The sequence below is a fragment of the Cynocephalus volans genome, chromosome 13, assembly GCF_027409185.1.
Source record: "Cynocephalus volans isolate mCynVol1 chromosome 13, mCynVol1.pri, whole genome shotgun sequence".
NCBI classification, from domain to species: Eukaryota; Metazoa; Chordata; class Mammalia; order Dermoptera; family Cynocephalidae; genus Cynocephalus; species Cynocephalus volans.
The window spans coordinates 110,187,610-110,203,942 of NC_084472.1; the positions used below are offsets into that span (position 1 = coordinate 110,187,610).

The 16,333-nt window shown below is 37.3% G+C and overlaps 1 protein-coding gene across 1 annotated transcript in view; it reads left to right on the top strand.

Moving 5' to 3' along the window:
- The window catches only part of ADAM9 (ADAM metallopeptidase domain 9), a 121,068-nt gene that overhangs the window by 50,735 nt on the left and 54,000 nt on the right, over positions 1 to 16,333 (top strand). Inside the window, exon 12 of the mRNA XM_063077413.1 lies at positions 13,775 to 13,946. Within this exon, the coding sequence (XP_062933483.1) occupies positions 13,775 to 13,946 (172 nt within the window). The remainder of the gene's footprint in view (positions 1 to 13,774; positions 13,947 to 16,333) is intronic.

Sequence of the window (16,333 nt, forward strand, 5' to 3'; positions counted from 1 at the left end):
CATCACTTAGAGTTTCCTCTTGAGACTTCCTGATCCTGGGCTGTGGGGGTCAGGATGGTAGTTGTAGAAATTGTTCTGGTTATTTCCAGATACCTCATAGAAATAATGTTCTAAACAATATTAGATTTTTTTTTTTTTTTTTTTTGTCATTTCCTGGTATACTCTTTCCATCATTGTTGATCTCCTTTCGAAGCAGTTTTGGAAAGCTCACCGAGATGTGAGAAAAGAGATGAGGAGATGTATTGAATCATTAATATTGTAGAATCTGGAGGTGACAGAGAGTAGGAAGACTTGATTTGCTATTGAAGCCAAGTACCGGGAGAGAAGTCATCCTCCTTATTGCTGTAGGTGCCACCGAGCATCCCTAGTGGAAGAATGTCTTCACTGTAGCCTCCGAAGCCTTCAAGGCTTTACCCAAGGTCATCGTTAGGGGATGTCTGTTACTGTCTTCAGCAACTAAAAAGCATCGGAAGTGCTTATGATTTTGTTATGCCATGTTTTCCAGTGCTATAGTCAACTTCATTGTGGGTGAAATAGATTTTTTTTTTTGTAGATTGCTAGAGGATCAAATATTTAAAGCATTATTTATGAGAAAATGTTTTCCAATTACTAAATAACAAGCTTATTTAAAAAATAACCTGTTTAGGAGTGGCAGACTTTGTGTTGGTTAAAATTAGGGTTCAAGTGTAGAAATACACAAGTGTCTACACAACTCCTATGACTATTGTCTAATTAATATATTCTTACAGAAAACATTATTGCATGTGTACTATGTGGCAAGTGCTGTGTAACCACATAAAGATCAACCATAGGAAATAAAAGCAGTTACAAACCTCTGTTTAAACTGAAGTCTCCTGTTGTCAAATAATTATTATATACTACAGGTTTGTCATTTTTACATTTTTACTTGATTGACATCTAATGGTCTCAAATTCCGGTCATCTGTCCTGAAACCTGACCTATCTAGTCTTTGCCATGTTAGTTAATGGTAACTCCTTCCTTCTACTGTCTCAGGACAACAGTCTTGGTGTCATCCCTGACTTCTCTTTTTTCTCACAGTCGCCATCTTAATTGTTCCTTTAAAACATAAACAATCCGACCACTTCTACCATTATCGTGCTGGCCCATCATAATCTGTTGAGTGGATTTCTGTAACCGCGTTTTGTGTGGTCTTCCTGCTTAACATAGCAGCCATGGTGATCTCAGTCAAGTCATGTCACTCCTACTCAGCACCTTCCATTGTCCCCCCACTGCGACCCCCAACTTTCCAACTTCACCTATAGAAAAAGCCAAATTTTTACAGTAGCCTGTCTGCCTTTGCCAGCTGTATTTCTCATTCCTCATCTGCTCACTGCCTCACTCCACTGCATCCTTGCTGCCTTTCTTATTGTTCCTTGAATGTGCCAGGCTGGCTTCTACCTTGGGGTTTATGCATTTGCTGTTCTTTCTCCCTGTAATAGTCTTTCTCCTGATATCCAATTTTGATTGAAATGTTACAGTGTTTGAAGTGCCTGCCTTGAATGTCCTTTTAAAATTATAGTTGCCCATCCCCTGCTGCACAGCTCATTGCCCTCACCATCTCACCTTTTCTCCCCATGGCACCTCCCACCTTCTAATAAGCTGTCTAATTTACTTATGTATTATGTTTATAGTCTGCCTCGCTCACTAGAATATAACTTTCACAGGGGCAGGGATTTTTTGTCTGCTCTGTATATGGTTTTATCCCTTGCATCAAGAAGAGTGCTTCGTATTTAACAGATGTTCAAGAAATATTTGTTGAATGAATGGATGGTTGATAGTACACAAGAGGACTCCTTCCCACAATGTTTTTAACAGAGTGGCAAAAAAAAAGAATATGGCAAATGAGTCTTTCTGTTATTGTCAAAAGCTTTATGCTAGATCTTTTCTTTCTATGAATCAAAATCCTGTCCTTGCTTATTCTTTTGTCATAAACAATTGTTCTTGTTCTTTTTCTTTACCTTTTTTTGATGGTCAATCTGTTAAAATCATTCACTATCCACATCAAAAACACTTTTGTCAAACAGTAATTAACAGTATCATAATGTTCTAGGCAGACTGCTTTTCAATCTCAAGAGACAGGAGCCAGGACTATTTACTTCCTTGGAGACCAGTTAGCAAAGAAGAGTGTCTTCTTTTGAGAAATGTCTGTTCAGCTCATTTGCTCGTTTTTTTTTTAATCAGATTATTCACTTTTTTACTATTAAGTTGTTTGAGTTCTTTGTATATTCTGGATATTAATCCTTTGTCAGATGCATAGTTTGCAAGTATTTTCTCCTGTTTGGCAGGTTGTCTTTCCATTCTGTTGATTGTTTCCTTTGCTGTGCAGAAGCTTTTGAGTTTGATATAATCCCATTTGTTTATACCTTGCCTGTCCTTTAGAAGTCTTATTCACAAAATCTTTGCCCATTCCTATTTGTTAAAGTGTTTTTCTTGTGTTTTCGTCTAGAAGTTTTGTAGTTTTGGGTCTTACATTTATGTTGTTAATATTTTGGCATATGATGGGAGATAAAGGTCAAGTTTCATTCTTCTGCATATGGATCTTCAATTTTCACAGCACCATTTGGTGATGAGATTGTTCTTTCCCTGATATATGTTCTTAGCTCCTTTGTCAAAAATCAGTAAGCAGTAGGTACATGGATTTATTTTGGAATTCTCTATTCTGTTCCATTGGTCAATGTATCTGTTTTTGTTCCAGTGCCATGCTGCTTTTATTACAGTAGCTTTGTAGTATATTTTTAATCCAGGGACTGTGATGACCTCCACTTTGTTTTTGTTTGTTGTTATTATTATTATTATTTAGCTCAGAATTGCTTTGTATATTTGGAGTCTTTTGATATTACATAGAAGTTTTAGAATTGTTTTTCCTATTTCTGTGAAGTATGTCATTGGTAGTTTGATGGGGATTGCATTGAATTTGTAGATCATTTTTGATAGTATGGTCACTTTGATGATACTGATTTTTCCAATCCATGAACACGGGATGTCTTTCCAGGTTTTTGTGACTTCTTTAGTTTCTTTAGTCAGTGTTTTATAGTTTTCATTATAGAGATCTTTCACTTCCTTCATTAAATTTATTCCCGTTTTTTTGATTGCTATTATAAATGGGATTACTTTCTTGATTTCTTTTTCTGCTTGTTTGTTGGTGTATAGAAATAATACCGATTTTTGTATGTTGATTTTGTATCCTGAAACGTTATTGAATTTGTTTATCAGAGCCAGGAGTTATTTGGTAGAGTCTTTATGTTTCTCTCTATATAAAATCACATCATCTGCAAACAGGGACAGTATGACTTCCTTCTTTCAAATTTGGGTGCCCTTTATTTCTTTCTCTTGCCTAATTGCTCTGGCTAGGACTTCCAGTACTATGTTGAATAAAAGCAGTGAGAGTGGGCATCCTTGTCTTATTCCAGATCAATGTGATGTTAGCTGTGGGTTTGTCATATATAGCCTTTATTGTATTAAGATACTTTCCCTCTATAGCTACTTTGTTGGCAGTTTTTAATGAAGGGATGCTGAATTTTATCAAATGCTTCTTCTTTTTTTTTTTTTAATTTATTTTAATTTATTTTTATTTTTATTTTTTTTTTAATTTTATTTTGTCGATATACATTGTAGCTGATTAATGCTCCCCATCACCAAAACCTCCCTCCCTTCTCCCTCCCCCCTCCCCCCCTCCCCCCCAACAATGTCATTTCTGTTTGTTTGTTGTATCAACTTCAAATAATTGTGGTTGTTATATCTTCTTCCCCCCCCCCCGTTTTGTGTGTGTGTGTGTGTGAATTTATATATTAATTTTTAGCTCCCTCCAATAAGTGAGAACATGTGGTATTTCTCTTTCTGTGCCTGACTTGTTTCACTTAATATAATTCTCTCAAGGTCCATCCATGTTGTTGCAAATGGCAGTATTTCATTCGTTTTTATAGCTGAGTAGTATTCCATTGTGTAGATGTACCACATTTTCCGTATCCACTCATCTGATGATGGGCATTTGGGCTGGTTCCAACTCTTGGCTATTGTAAAGAGTGCTGCGATGAACATTGGGGAACAGGTATACCTTCGACTTGATGATTTCCATTCCTCTGGGTATATTCCCAACAGTGGGATGGCTGGGTCGTATGGTAGATCTATTTGCAATTGTTTAAGGAACCTCCATACCATTTTCCATAGAGGCTGCACCATTTTGCAGTCCCACCAACAATGTATGAGAGTTCCTTTTTCTCCGCAGCCACGCCAGCATTTATCGTTCATAGTCTTTTGGATTTTAGCCATCCTAACTGGGGTTAGATGGTATCTCAATGTGGTTTTGATTTGCATTTCCCAGATGCTGAGTGATGTTGAGCATTTTTTCATATGTCTGTTGGCCATTTGGATATCTTCCTTAGAGAAATGCCTACTTAGCTCTTTTGCCCATTTTTTAATTGGGTTGCTTGTTTTCTTCTTGTAAAGTTGTTTGAGTTCCTTATATATTCTGGATATTAATCCTTTGTCAGATGTATATTTTGCAAATATTTTCTCCCACTCTGTTGGTTGTCTTTTAACTCTTTTAATTGTTTCTTTTGCTGTGCAGAAGCTTTTTAGTTTGATATAATCCCATTTGTTTATTTTTCCTTTGGTTGCCCGTGCTTTTGGGGTCGTATTCATGAAGTCTGTGCCCAGTCCTATTTCCTGAAGTGTTTCCCCTATGTTTTCTTTAAGAAGTTTTATTGTCTCAGGGTGTATATTTAAATCCTTAATCCATTTTGAGTTGATTTTAGTATACGGTGAGAGGTATGGATCTAGTTTCATTCTCCTGCATATCGATATCCAGTTATCCCAGCACCACTTGCTGAAGAGGCAGTCCCTTCCCCAGTGAATAGGCTTGGTGCCTTTGTCAAAGATCAGATGGCAGTAAGTGTGTGGGTTGATTTCTGGATTCTCTATTCTATTCCATTGGTCAGTGTGTCTGTTTTTATGCCAGTACCATACTGTTTTGGTTATTATAGCTTTGTAGTATAGCTTAAAGTCAGGTAGTGTTATGCCTCCAGCTTTATTTTTTTTGCTGAGCATTGCATTCGCTATTCGTGGTCTTTTATTGTTCCATATAAATGTCTGAATAGTTTTTTCCATTTCTGAGAAAAATGTCTTTGGAATTTTGATGGGGATTGCATTGAATTTGTATATCACTTTGGGTAGTATGGACATTTTCACTATGTTGATTCTTCCAATCCAAGAGCATGGAATATCTTTCCATCTTCTTGTATCCTCTCTAATTTCTCTCAGCAGTGGTTTGTAGTTCTCATTATAGAGATTTTTCACCTCCTTGGTTAACTCAATTCCTAAGTATTTTATTTTTTTGGTGGCTATTGTAAATGGGCAGGCTTTCTTGATTTCTCGTTCTGCATGTTCACTATTGGAGAAAAGAAATGCTACTGATTTTTGTGTGTTGATTTTGTATCCTGCTACTGTGCTGAAATCATTTATCACCTCCAAGAGTTTTTTTGTAGAGGCTTTAGGCTGTTCGATATATAGGATCATGTCATCTGCAAACAGGGACAGTTTGACTTCATCTTTTCCAATCTGGATGCCCTTTATTTCCTTCTCTTCTCTGATTGCTCTGGCTAGTACTTCCAACACTATGTTGAATAGGAGTGGTGAGAGTGGGCATCCTTGTCTAGTTCCTGTTCTTAAAGGAAAAGCTTTCAGCTTTTCCCCATTCAGGATGATATTGGCAGTGGGTTTGTCATATATGGCTTTAATTATGTTGAGATACTTTCCCTCTATACCTAACTTATAGAGGGTCTTTGTCATGAATGAGTGCTGAACTTTATCAAATGCTTTTTCAGCATCTATAGAGATGATCATATGGTCCTTGTGTTTGAGTTTATTAATATGGTGTATCACATTTATTGATTTGCGTATGTTGAACCAACCTTGCATCCCTGGGATGAATCCCACTTGATCGTGATGAATAATTTTTCGTATGTGTTGCTGTATTCTGTTTGCTAGTATTTTAGTGAGGATTTTTGCATCTATATTCATCAAGGATATCGGCCTGTAGTTTTCTTTTTTGGTTATATCTTTACCTGGTTTTGGTATCAGGATGATGTTTGCTTCATAGAATGAGTTTGGGAGATTTGCGTCCATTTCAATCTTTTGGAATAGTTTGTAAAGAATCGGTGTCAATTCCTCTTTGAATGTTTGGTAAAATTCTGCTGTGAATCCATCTGGTCCTGGGCTTTTCTTTGTTGGGAGCCTTCTGATAACAGCTTCAATCTCCTCTATTGTTATTGGTCTGTTCAAATTTTCTACGTCTTCACGGTTCAGTTTTGGGAGCTTGTGTGTGTCCAGAAATTTATCCATTTCCTCCAGATTTTCAAATTTGTTGGCGTATAGTTGTTTATAGTAGTCTCGAATGATTCCTTGTATTTCAGATGAATCAGTTGTAATATCGCCTTTTTCAATTTCTAATTTTTGTTATTTGAGTCTTCTCTCTTTTTTTTTTTTGTTAGCCATGCTAATGGTTTGTCAATTTTATTTATCTTTTCAAAAAACCAACTTTTTGATTCGTTGATCTTGAATTGTTTTTCGGTTTTCAATTTCATTCAGTTCTGCTCTGATCTTAATGATTTCTTTCCGTCTGCTAACTTTAGGATTGGATTGTTCTTGTTTTTCTAGTTCTTTAAGGTGAAGTGTTAGGTTGTTCACTTGCCATCTTTCCATTCTTCTGAAGTGAGCATTTAATGCAATAAATTTTCCCCTCAATACTGCTTTTGCAGTATCCCACAGGTTTTGGTATGATGTATCATTGTTTTCATTAGTTTCAATAAACTTTTTGATTTCCTGCTTGATTTCTTCTTGGACCCATATGTCATTAAGTAGAATGCTGTTTAATTTCCATGTGTTTGTATAGTTTCCAGAGTTTTGTTTGTTATTAATTTCTAGTTTTAATCCATTGTGGTCTGAGAAGATACATGGGATAATTCCAATTTTTTTGAATTTATTGAGACTTGATTTGTGACCTAATATGTGATCTATCCTGGAGAATGATCCATGTGCTGATGAGAAGAATTAATATTCTGAGGTTGTTGGGTGGAATGTTCTGTAAATATCTGCCAATTCCAATTGGTCTAGAGTCTTGTTTAGATCTTGTGTTTCTCTACTGATTCTTTGCCTAGATGATCTGTCTAATATTGACAGTGGAGTGTTCAGGTCCCCTGCTATTATGGTATTAGTGTCTATTTCCTTCTTTAGGTCTAATAGAGTTTGTTTTATAAATCTGGCTGCTCCAACATTGGGTGCGTACATATTTGTGATTGTTATGTCTTCTTGATGGATCAGTCCTTTTATCATTAAGTAGTGTCCCTCATTGTCTCTTTTTATGGTTTTTAGTTTAAAGTCTATTTTGTCAGATATAAGAATAGCCACTCCAGCTCGTTTTTCTTTTCTGTTTGCATGGTAAATCTTTTTCCATCCTTTCACTCTTAGTCTGTGTGAATCTTTATGGGTGAGGTGGGTCTCTTGTAGGCAGCATGTAGTTGGGTCCTGCGTTTTGATCCAGTCAGCCAGTCTGTGTCTTTTAATTGGGGAATTTAAGCCTTTAACATTAAGAGTTGTTATTGAAAGGTGTTGATTTATACCTAGCATTTTATTGGTTGTTTGGTTGTCTTAGGTGTCTTTTGTTCCTTGCTTTCTGATTTACTGTTTGGTTTCTTTGTTTGTTGGTTCCTTAGGTTGTAGATAGTGTTTTTGTTAGCTTGTTTTCTCTTCATGAATGCCATTTTTATTGTACTAGCGGGTTTAGATTTTTCTTAGGTTTTTATGGCAGTGGTAGTTATTTTTCAGGAACCAAACCCAGTACTCCCTTGAGGATTTTTTGTAAGGGTGGTCTTGTGGTAGTGAACTCCCGCAGTTTTTGTTTGTCTGAGAAATATACTATTTGCCCCTCAATCAAATGCTTCTTCTGCATTGAGATGATCCTATTTTTTTTCTTTCATTCTGTTGATGTGATGTATTAGTTTTTTTGATTTGCATATGTTGAAACATCCTTACATCCCTGGGATAAATCCCACCTGATCACAGTATATAATCTTTTTGATGTGTTGTTGGATTTGGTTTGCTAGTATTTTATTGAGAGTGTTTGCATCTATGTTCATCAGGGATATTGGCCTCCAGTTTTCTTTTTTTGTTGTGTTCTTGTTTGGTTTTGGTGTCAGGGTATTGTTTGCATAATATTATCAGGGTATCATATTATGAGTTTGGAAGAATTCTGTGCACTTTAATTTTCTGGAAAAGTTTAAGAAGTATTGGTATTAGTTCTTTAAATGTTTGGTTGAATTTAGCAGTAAAGCCATCTGGTCCTGGGCTTTTCTTTGTTGGGAGACTTTTTATTACTGATTCAATCTCATTACTTGTTATTGGTCTATTCAGGTTTCTATTTCTTCTTGGGTCAGTCTTGGTAGGTCATAAGTATCCAGGAATTTATCCGTTTCGTGTAGGTTCTCAAATTTATTGGCATATAGATGTTCATAATTATCTTTACTGATCCTTTGTATTTTGGATGTATCAGTTGCAATGTCTTCTTTAACATCCTCGATTTTATTTATTTGGGTCTTTTCTGTATTTCCTTAGTCTGGCTAACAGTTCTCCATTTTGTTTACCTTTTAGAAAAACCAACTTTTTGTTTGATCTTTTTTGTATTGTATTTTTTTCTCAGTATCACTTATTTCTGCTCTGATTATTACTTTATATTTTTTTCTACTTATTTTGGGTTTGGTTTTTTTCTTGCTTTTCTAGTTCCTTAAGGTGCCTTGGTGGGTTTTTTATTTGAAATCTTTCGAGTTTTTGGATGTAGATATTAATTGCTAAACGTTCCTCTTAATACTGCTTTGGCTATATCACATAGGTTTTGGTATGTTGTGTTTTTGTCTTCATTTGTTTCAAGAAATTTTTTGATTTTCTTCTTAATCTCTTCTTTGACCTATTAATTATTGAGGAGCATGTATTTTAATTTCCATGTATTTGTGCAGTTTTGTAAGTTCCTTTTGTTATTGATTTCTAGCATTATTCCATTAAGGTCAGAAAAAATACTTGATACTATTTTGATTTTTTAAAACTTGTTTGTGAGCCAGCATATGGTCAATCCTGGAGAATGTTTCATGTGGTGATGAAAAGCATGTGTGTTGTGCATCTCTTGGACGAAATGTTCTGTAAATGTCTGTTAGGTTCATTTGGTCTATGGAGCCTTTTAAATTTTAAAGCTGATATTTCTTTGTTGGTTTTCCGTTTTGATGATCTGTCCAGTGCTGAGAGTGAGGTGTTATAGTCCCCAACTCTTATTGTACTGGTATCTGTCTCTCCCTTTAGATCTGATATTTGTTTTATATATCAGGGTACTACAGTGTTGGGTGCATATACATTTATAATTGTTACATCCTTTTGCTGTATTGATCCCTTTATCGTTATGTAATGCCCTTTCTCATCTTTTAGTACAGACTTTGATTTAAAATTTGTTTTTTTGTGATAGAAATATAGCTACTTCTGCTGTGCTTTTGCTTTCTATTCACATGGAATATCTTTTTCTATCTTTCATTTTTAGTCTGTGTGTGTCTTTTTAGGTAAGGTGTATTTCTTGCAGGTAGCACATGGATGGGTCATGTTGTTTCTATCCATACAGCCAGTCTATATCTCTTAATTGGGGCATTTAACTCATTTACATTCCAGGTTGTTACTGATATGTGAGGTCTTACTCCTGTCATTTTATTGGTTGTTTTCTGATTATTTTGTGTATCCTTTGTTCCTTTCTTTCTCTGTTATTGTTTAAGCCTTGTGCTTTGGTGGTTTTTTATATTGATAAGGTTTGATTCCTTTTTCTTGCTTTTTTGTGTATATATATTCTACCAGTAAGTTTTATATTTTCTGGTGTTTTCATGACAGTTGTTATTGTTCTTTCTCTTCTAGATGTAAGACTCCCCTAAACATTTCTTGGAAGGCCAGACTGGTGTTGAAGAAATCTCTTAATTTATGATTTGCTGAAAAAGACTATTTTCTTCTTCATTTTTGAAGGATAGCTTTGGATATAATATTGTTGGCCATCTGTTTTTTTCTTTCAGTACTTTGAATATATCACCTCATTCTTTTCTGGCCTGAAGGGTTTCTTCTGAGAAGTCTGCTGTTAGTCTAATGGGGATTCCCTTATAAGTGACTTGACACTTTTCTCTTGCTGTTTTGTAGGATTCTTTCTTTGTCTTTAACTTTTGACAGTTTAACTACAATGTTTCTTGGAGAAGATCTTTTAGAGTTGAGTCTATTTGGGGACCTTAGAACTTCCTGGATTTGGATGTTCATATCTTACCCAAGAGTAGGGAGTTTTCAGCTATTATTTCATTAAATATATTTTCAATTTTAAAAAAATTTTCTTCTAATTCTGGAATTCCCATAGTTTGAATATTTGTTCCCTTAACAGTATCCATAAATCTTGTAGGCTTTACTCATTTTTAAAATTCTCTTTTCTTTTTGGTTTTCCTGGGTTATTTCAAAACAGTTGTCTTCGAGATGATATTCTTTTTTCTGTGTGATCCAGTGTGTTATTGAGACTCTTGGATGTATTTTTTAAAAATTTCATTCAATGAATTCTTCAATTCCAAGTTTTCTGTTTGATTTTTTAAATTATGTATATCTCTTTATTAAATTTCTCATTCAGATCATGAATTGTTTTTCTAATTTTGTTGAAGTGTCTGTATTCTCTTGTAGCTCAGTGAGTTTTCTTAAGATTATTAATTTGATAAGTAGCAATTTCTGATTCTTTGGAATCGGTTATTGGAACATTATTGTATTTCTTTAGTGGTGTCATGTTTCTTTGTTTATTCATGTTTATCATTTTCCTCTGTTGACATCTGTGCATCTGGTGGAATAGTCACCTCTCTGAATTTTGTAGAGTGCTTTGTGTGGGAAGGACTTTCACCTATAAATGTGTTTTTGGGTGTCAATTGGGTAGAATACAATGGCTTTGTTCTGGATGGATGCAATAGTGTAGACTGTGTCATTTCTTCAGCTGTAATCCACTTTTGCTATGTCTGTGCATGCCTCAGTGGCCTGTGTTTAGGTGGTTTGTGGTAGCAGTGGCATGGCTTTGCTGGGGGTGGACTCATTGTGTTAGTTTTCAGGCTGGAGGGTGCGTGCATGCTCACTGCAGGCCATTTGTCTCAGGAGTTGGCTTACAGTGGTTGGGGTTGCTGGATTGATTTTTAGGCTGGAGGTTTGGCTGTGTAGCATGTCAGAGATTCTGGGTCTGGATTGCCAGTGTCAGGGTCACTGTACTATTTCTCTGTTCATGTGTGAGCCTGCCAGGTTGTTTTTCAGATGCAAGACTCAGGGGTGGGTCCACCAGTGTCGTGAGAGCTAGTCTCAGGCTGTTGCTCTGAGTCAGGGGCTTGGGAACACTTTGGCCTGGCTATTTGGATGTAGGTCTTCTGGGAGCCAGTGCACTGTGTCACTTCTCAGGGCCAGTTGTGAGGTCATGCTTCCCTTGGTGGTTTGGGAATGGGTCTGCCAAGAGCAGAGCTACTGAGCTGCTTCTTGGGTAGTGGGCAAGCCCACAATGTGGGGCTGCAGAGAGGAGGTTCTGTCAACTGCCTTTTGGGCACTGGGCAAGGCTGTGATACAGGCCTGCCATGAGGGGGCCCAGTCAGCTGCTACTCAGCTGGTGGACCGAACCTGCTAGGCAGAACTATTGAGGGTGAGACTGACTGGCTGCTTTTCAAAGCAAAGGCAAAGGAGGAGGGGGAAGATGCATTTCAGTTCTGTTGATCCTCCAGGGGTGTGTTTGTTAGGATAGGGACCTGTGATGTGTTTTTTCAGAGTTGGGAACTTAGGTGCATGGAACTCAGCCCATGGGTAGGGGCGTTGATTGCCTGATATCTGGTGTGTTTCTGTAGCAGCTCTAGTTTCAAGATGGTGCTGTACTGCAGCGGCTTGGGTCACAAGGATGGCAGGTAGGGAGGGCATTGTATGTGCTTCTGTTCTGAGTGATGCAGTGTGTGTATTCCAGGCAGCTCCACACACAGCTCCAGGCTTGCAAGGGCTGTGGGATCCTCCTGCGTAGAAACTGCAGGCTTCTGTGGTGAGGATGAGGGTAGTAGGGCCCTCTGCCTACCTTTTTTCCACCAAGGAAAGTCTTTTCTGTGCCAATCCTGATGGCAGAGATGTGGCAGCTGAGGCTGTGTGCTGCTCTCTTCTCTCTCTCCTGCCATCCTGGCTTTTGTGCTCCACAGGGATTTCCCCGGTCTCCTCCTGCACCCTTGCACTCTCTGACAGACGCTCCCATTGATATTTAGCTGTATTAGTCGTTCTGGTCCTGTGCTGTGAGAAGGATGTGCCCCAGGTACCTGTAGTTCACCATCTTGCCACACCTCTCAGTAATTCTAGTTTTAATTTCTTTAGGAATCTTTTGTTTTCCACAGTGGCACACTGGTCTGCATTCCTACCAGCAGTGTACAAGGGTTTGCATTTCTCCACATCCTCACCAGTACTTATCTCTTGTCTTTTCGATAATAGCCATTCTAACAGGTATGAGGTGATATCTGATTTTGGTTTTGACTTGTATTTCTCTGATGATTAGTGAAATTGAGCACCTTTTCATACACATGTTGGCCCAATTTTAATGTCTTCTTTGTAGAAATGTCTATTCAAATCCTTTGCCCATTTTTTAATCAGGTTTTTTTTTCTGCTATTGAGTTGTGTGAGTTCTTTATACATTTTGGATATTAACCCCTTATCAAAGATGTTTTGCAAATATTTTTTCTCAGTGTGTAGGCTGCCTTTTCATCTTATTGATTATTTCCTTTGCTGTGCAGTTGTTTTGTTTAATAGCTGTAGTGATGAAAACAGTATGGTACTGACGTAAAAACAGACATGTCAACTAATTTTCAACAAGGGCACCAAGAGCACACGATGGAGAAAGGATAGTTGCTTCAATAAGTGGTGCTGGGAAAACTGGATTCCACATGTGAAAAAATGGAATTGGACTCTAATATTACACCATACAGAAAAATCTACTGAAAGTAGATAAAAGACCTAACTGTAAGACTGGAAAACTTCTGGAGGAAAACATTGGGGAAAAGTTCCTGACATTGGCTTTAGCAAGGATTTTTTGGATATGACACCAAAAGCTCAGGTTATGAAAGCAATAATGAATAAGTGGGACTAACCTTAATAGAATTTCAGTGTAACTTGGATTTTCTATGTTAGAGAAATAAAATTTAATTCTGTATAGGAATATATAATTTTTTTTTTTTTTTGGTCTTTTTGTGACCAGTAAGGGGATCGCAATGCTTGGCTTGTTGTCGCCCGCACCGTGCTCAGCCAGTGAGTGCACCGGCCATTCCTATACAGGATCCGAACCCGGGGCGGGAGCGCCGCTGCGCTCCCAAGCGCTGCACTCTCCCGAGTGCACCATGGGGCCGGCCCGGAATATATAATTTTTAAGGTCTCTTCTGATGCTGAGAATTATGAATTTGTATTTCAGTGTATGTGGTATGTTTGGAAGATATTTTCATGGAGGTATAATATTTTGTAACTAAAATAGTGAACTACTATGTAGTAGCTAAAGTAATGTTCTATATTTATTAGGAATAGATATGAATTCTCATCTCTGTTTTTGTGAGCTTATTTTCTGCCACTTAAAATATTTGCTTTTTGTTGTTTAAAAACATGACTGAAAATTTTCCACATTAGTAATCACTATAACATAAAATATTTTTCTTAATGTTTGTTGTAGAGGTTCCAGAAACTTTAGCAGTTGCAGTGCAGAGGACTTTGAGAAGTTAACTTTAAATAAAGGAGGAAACTGCCTTCTTAATATTCCAAAACCTGATGAAGCCTACAGTGCTCCCTTTTGTGGTAATAAGTTGGTGGATCCTGGGGAAGAGTGTGACTGTGGTACTCCAAAGGTCAGTTTAATCTTTTATTTTTGCTTTGTAAAATTACCATGATATGTGCAAAAAATAAAATTGCTCATTTTGGGCAGCTCTTGCCTAGGAGCTAAAGTAAAATTTAGTGGCAAAATGAGGATTCTTATTTTGTTGTGTGAATATGTTCCTGGGATTGGTCATCTCCTCCTTCTCAGAAAATATGAGAATACTTCAAAAAGTTCATAGAAAAATAGAATTAGAAGATAATATGAATCTTGCCATAAACTTTTTGAAATACCCTTAAAATGGTATCTATCATCTGTTTTGAAGTCAAGGTAAATACCATGTTTATTCTTCCATTTTTTTGCTACCTTTTACAATTTCTATTATGGTTATTGGCTTACATATTTACTTTAAAGAACTAATCAGCACAGGTATTGACATTCAACTCTGTACTGCACAAATATGTATAATCAGTTATGTTGCAATAAAAAAAATAAAGAACTAATCAGTGTTTCAGCTGGCTCCTTACATGTAAGCTTTCACCATTCCTGGCACTGCCATTGCAGAAATACTTATTCAGTTGGACTCATTTTTAACGTAGATTGAAGTTGGCCCATCCTCCAGCATCCTTCAGAATAAAAACTCTGTACTCAAAGTAGCACTCTCCCTTTATTAACTTTCAGTTTCCCTCCTGATCTCTAGCTTATCAGATGTTACCCACATGTGCTATTGTGAGCCCATGCCTGTCTTCATTAACGTTGTCTTACAGCCACATTCCTGACCATACTTAGCCTTCCTCCTCTCAAGATGACCTGCTTAAGCCTTTTCCACCTAAACTCTACATGCAGTTTTAAAGAAACTTATTCAGTAGTGTGTAAATCCTACTATATTATCAGTCTTTTACACAGTGTGTCTTCTTTCTTCTTCCTTACCTGACCACACTTGGCGTTTACCAGATGACTTCACTTTCTAGAAAGGCAGTATGTGTCTTATGATGAAGAAAAAACAAGCAAAAAAAAGTAAATAGAGCTGCGCTAAACATGGGAGTGCAGGTATCCCTTCAACAGGTTGATTTCCATTCTTTTGGGTATATATACAGTAGTGGGATTGCAGTTGTATGTGTCGTTGTTTGAGGAACCTCCATACTGTTTTCCATAGTGGCTGCACTAATTTATAGTCCCACCAACAGTGTCGAAGAGTTCCCTTTGCTCTGTGCCTTCACCAGTATGGGGGTTCCTAAAACTAAAAATAGAACCCCATTACTGGGTCTGTGTCCAAAAGAAAGGAAATCAGAGTGTCAAAGAGATATCTTCATTCCCATGTTTATTGCAGCTCTATTCACAATAGCCAGAACATGGAATCTACCTGTGTTCATCAGTGAATGAATGGATAAAGAAAATGTGGTTTATATATATAATGAGATATTATTCAGCCATAAAAAAACCCCCAAACAATGAAATCCTGTCATTTGCAGCAACATGGATGAGACTGGAGGACATTATGTTAAGTGAAATAAGCCAATCACACAAAGACAAATATGGTATATTCTCACTCATATGTGGGAGCTGAAAAATTGATCTCTTGGAAGTAGAGAACAGAATTATTGTTTCCAGAGGCTGTGACTGTTAGGGGGGATGGAGGATAGGGAGAGGTTAGTTAATGAATACAAAAACACGATTAGGTAGGAGGAGTAAGTTCTAGTGGTCAGCAGCACAGTTGGGTGACTATGGTCGTCAATAATTGAGTGTATTTTCCACAATACCTAGAAGAGAAGATTCGGATTGTTCCCCAAACAAAGAAATGATAATTATTTGAAGTGATGGATATCCTAATTACTCTGATTTGATTATTACACATTGTATATATACTAGAATATCATGTGTACCCCATAAGTATGTGCAATTATTATGTATCAATTAAAAATAAATTAATTAAAAACTAGGACATTGACATCACTATATTAACATAGGGGAGCAGGTTCTGTGGGTGGGATGCTGGCGATAAGGGTGAGCCATGGTGGTCCAAAGTGCAGTGAGAGATGCAGAGCAAGATCCTGAGTGCCCACACGGGGCGAAGAGCAGTCAGACCTTGAGACAGAAGAGAAAGGCATTCATGGATGTTTACTTCCCTGCGACCATTAAATATACTGTTACAAACTGAACGTTTGTGCTCCCAAAATTCATGTGTTGAACACCTAGCCGCCAGTGCGGCTGTATTTGGAGATGGCCTCTAAGGAAATAATTAAGGTAAATGAAGTCGTAAGGTTGAGGCCCTGATCCAGTAGGGTTAGTGTCCTCATTAGAAGAGGCACCGGACATCTCGCTCACCTTCTGCCAGTGCACACACACCAAGGAAAGGCCATGTGAACACACAGCAAGAAGGCAGACAGCTTCAGGCCAGGAGGAGAGCCCTCACCAGAAACT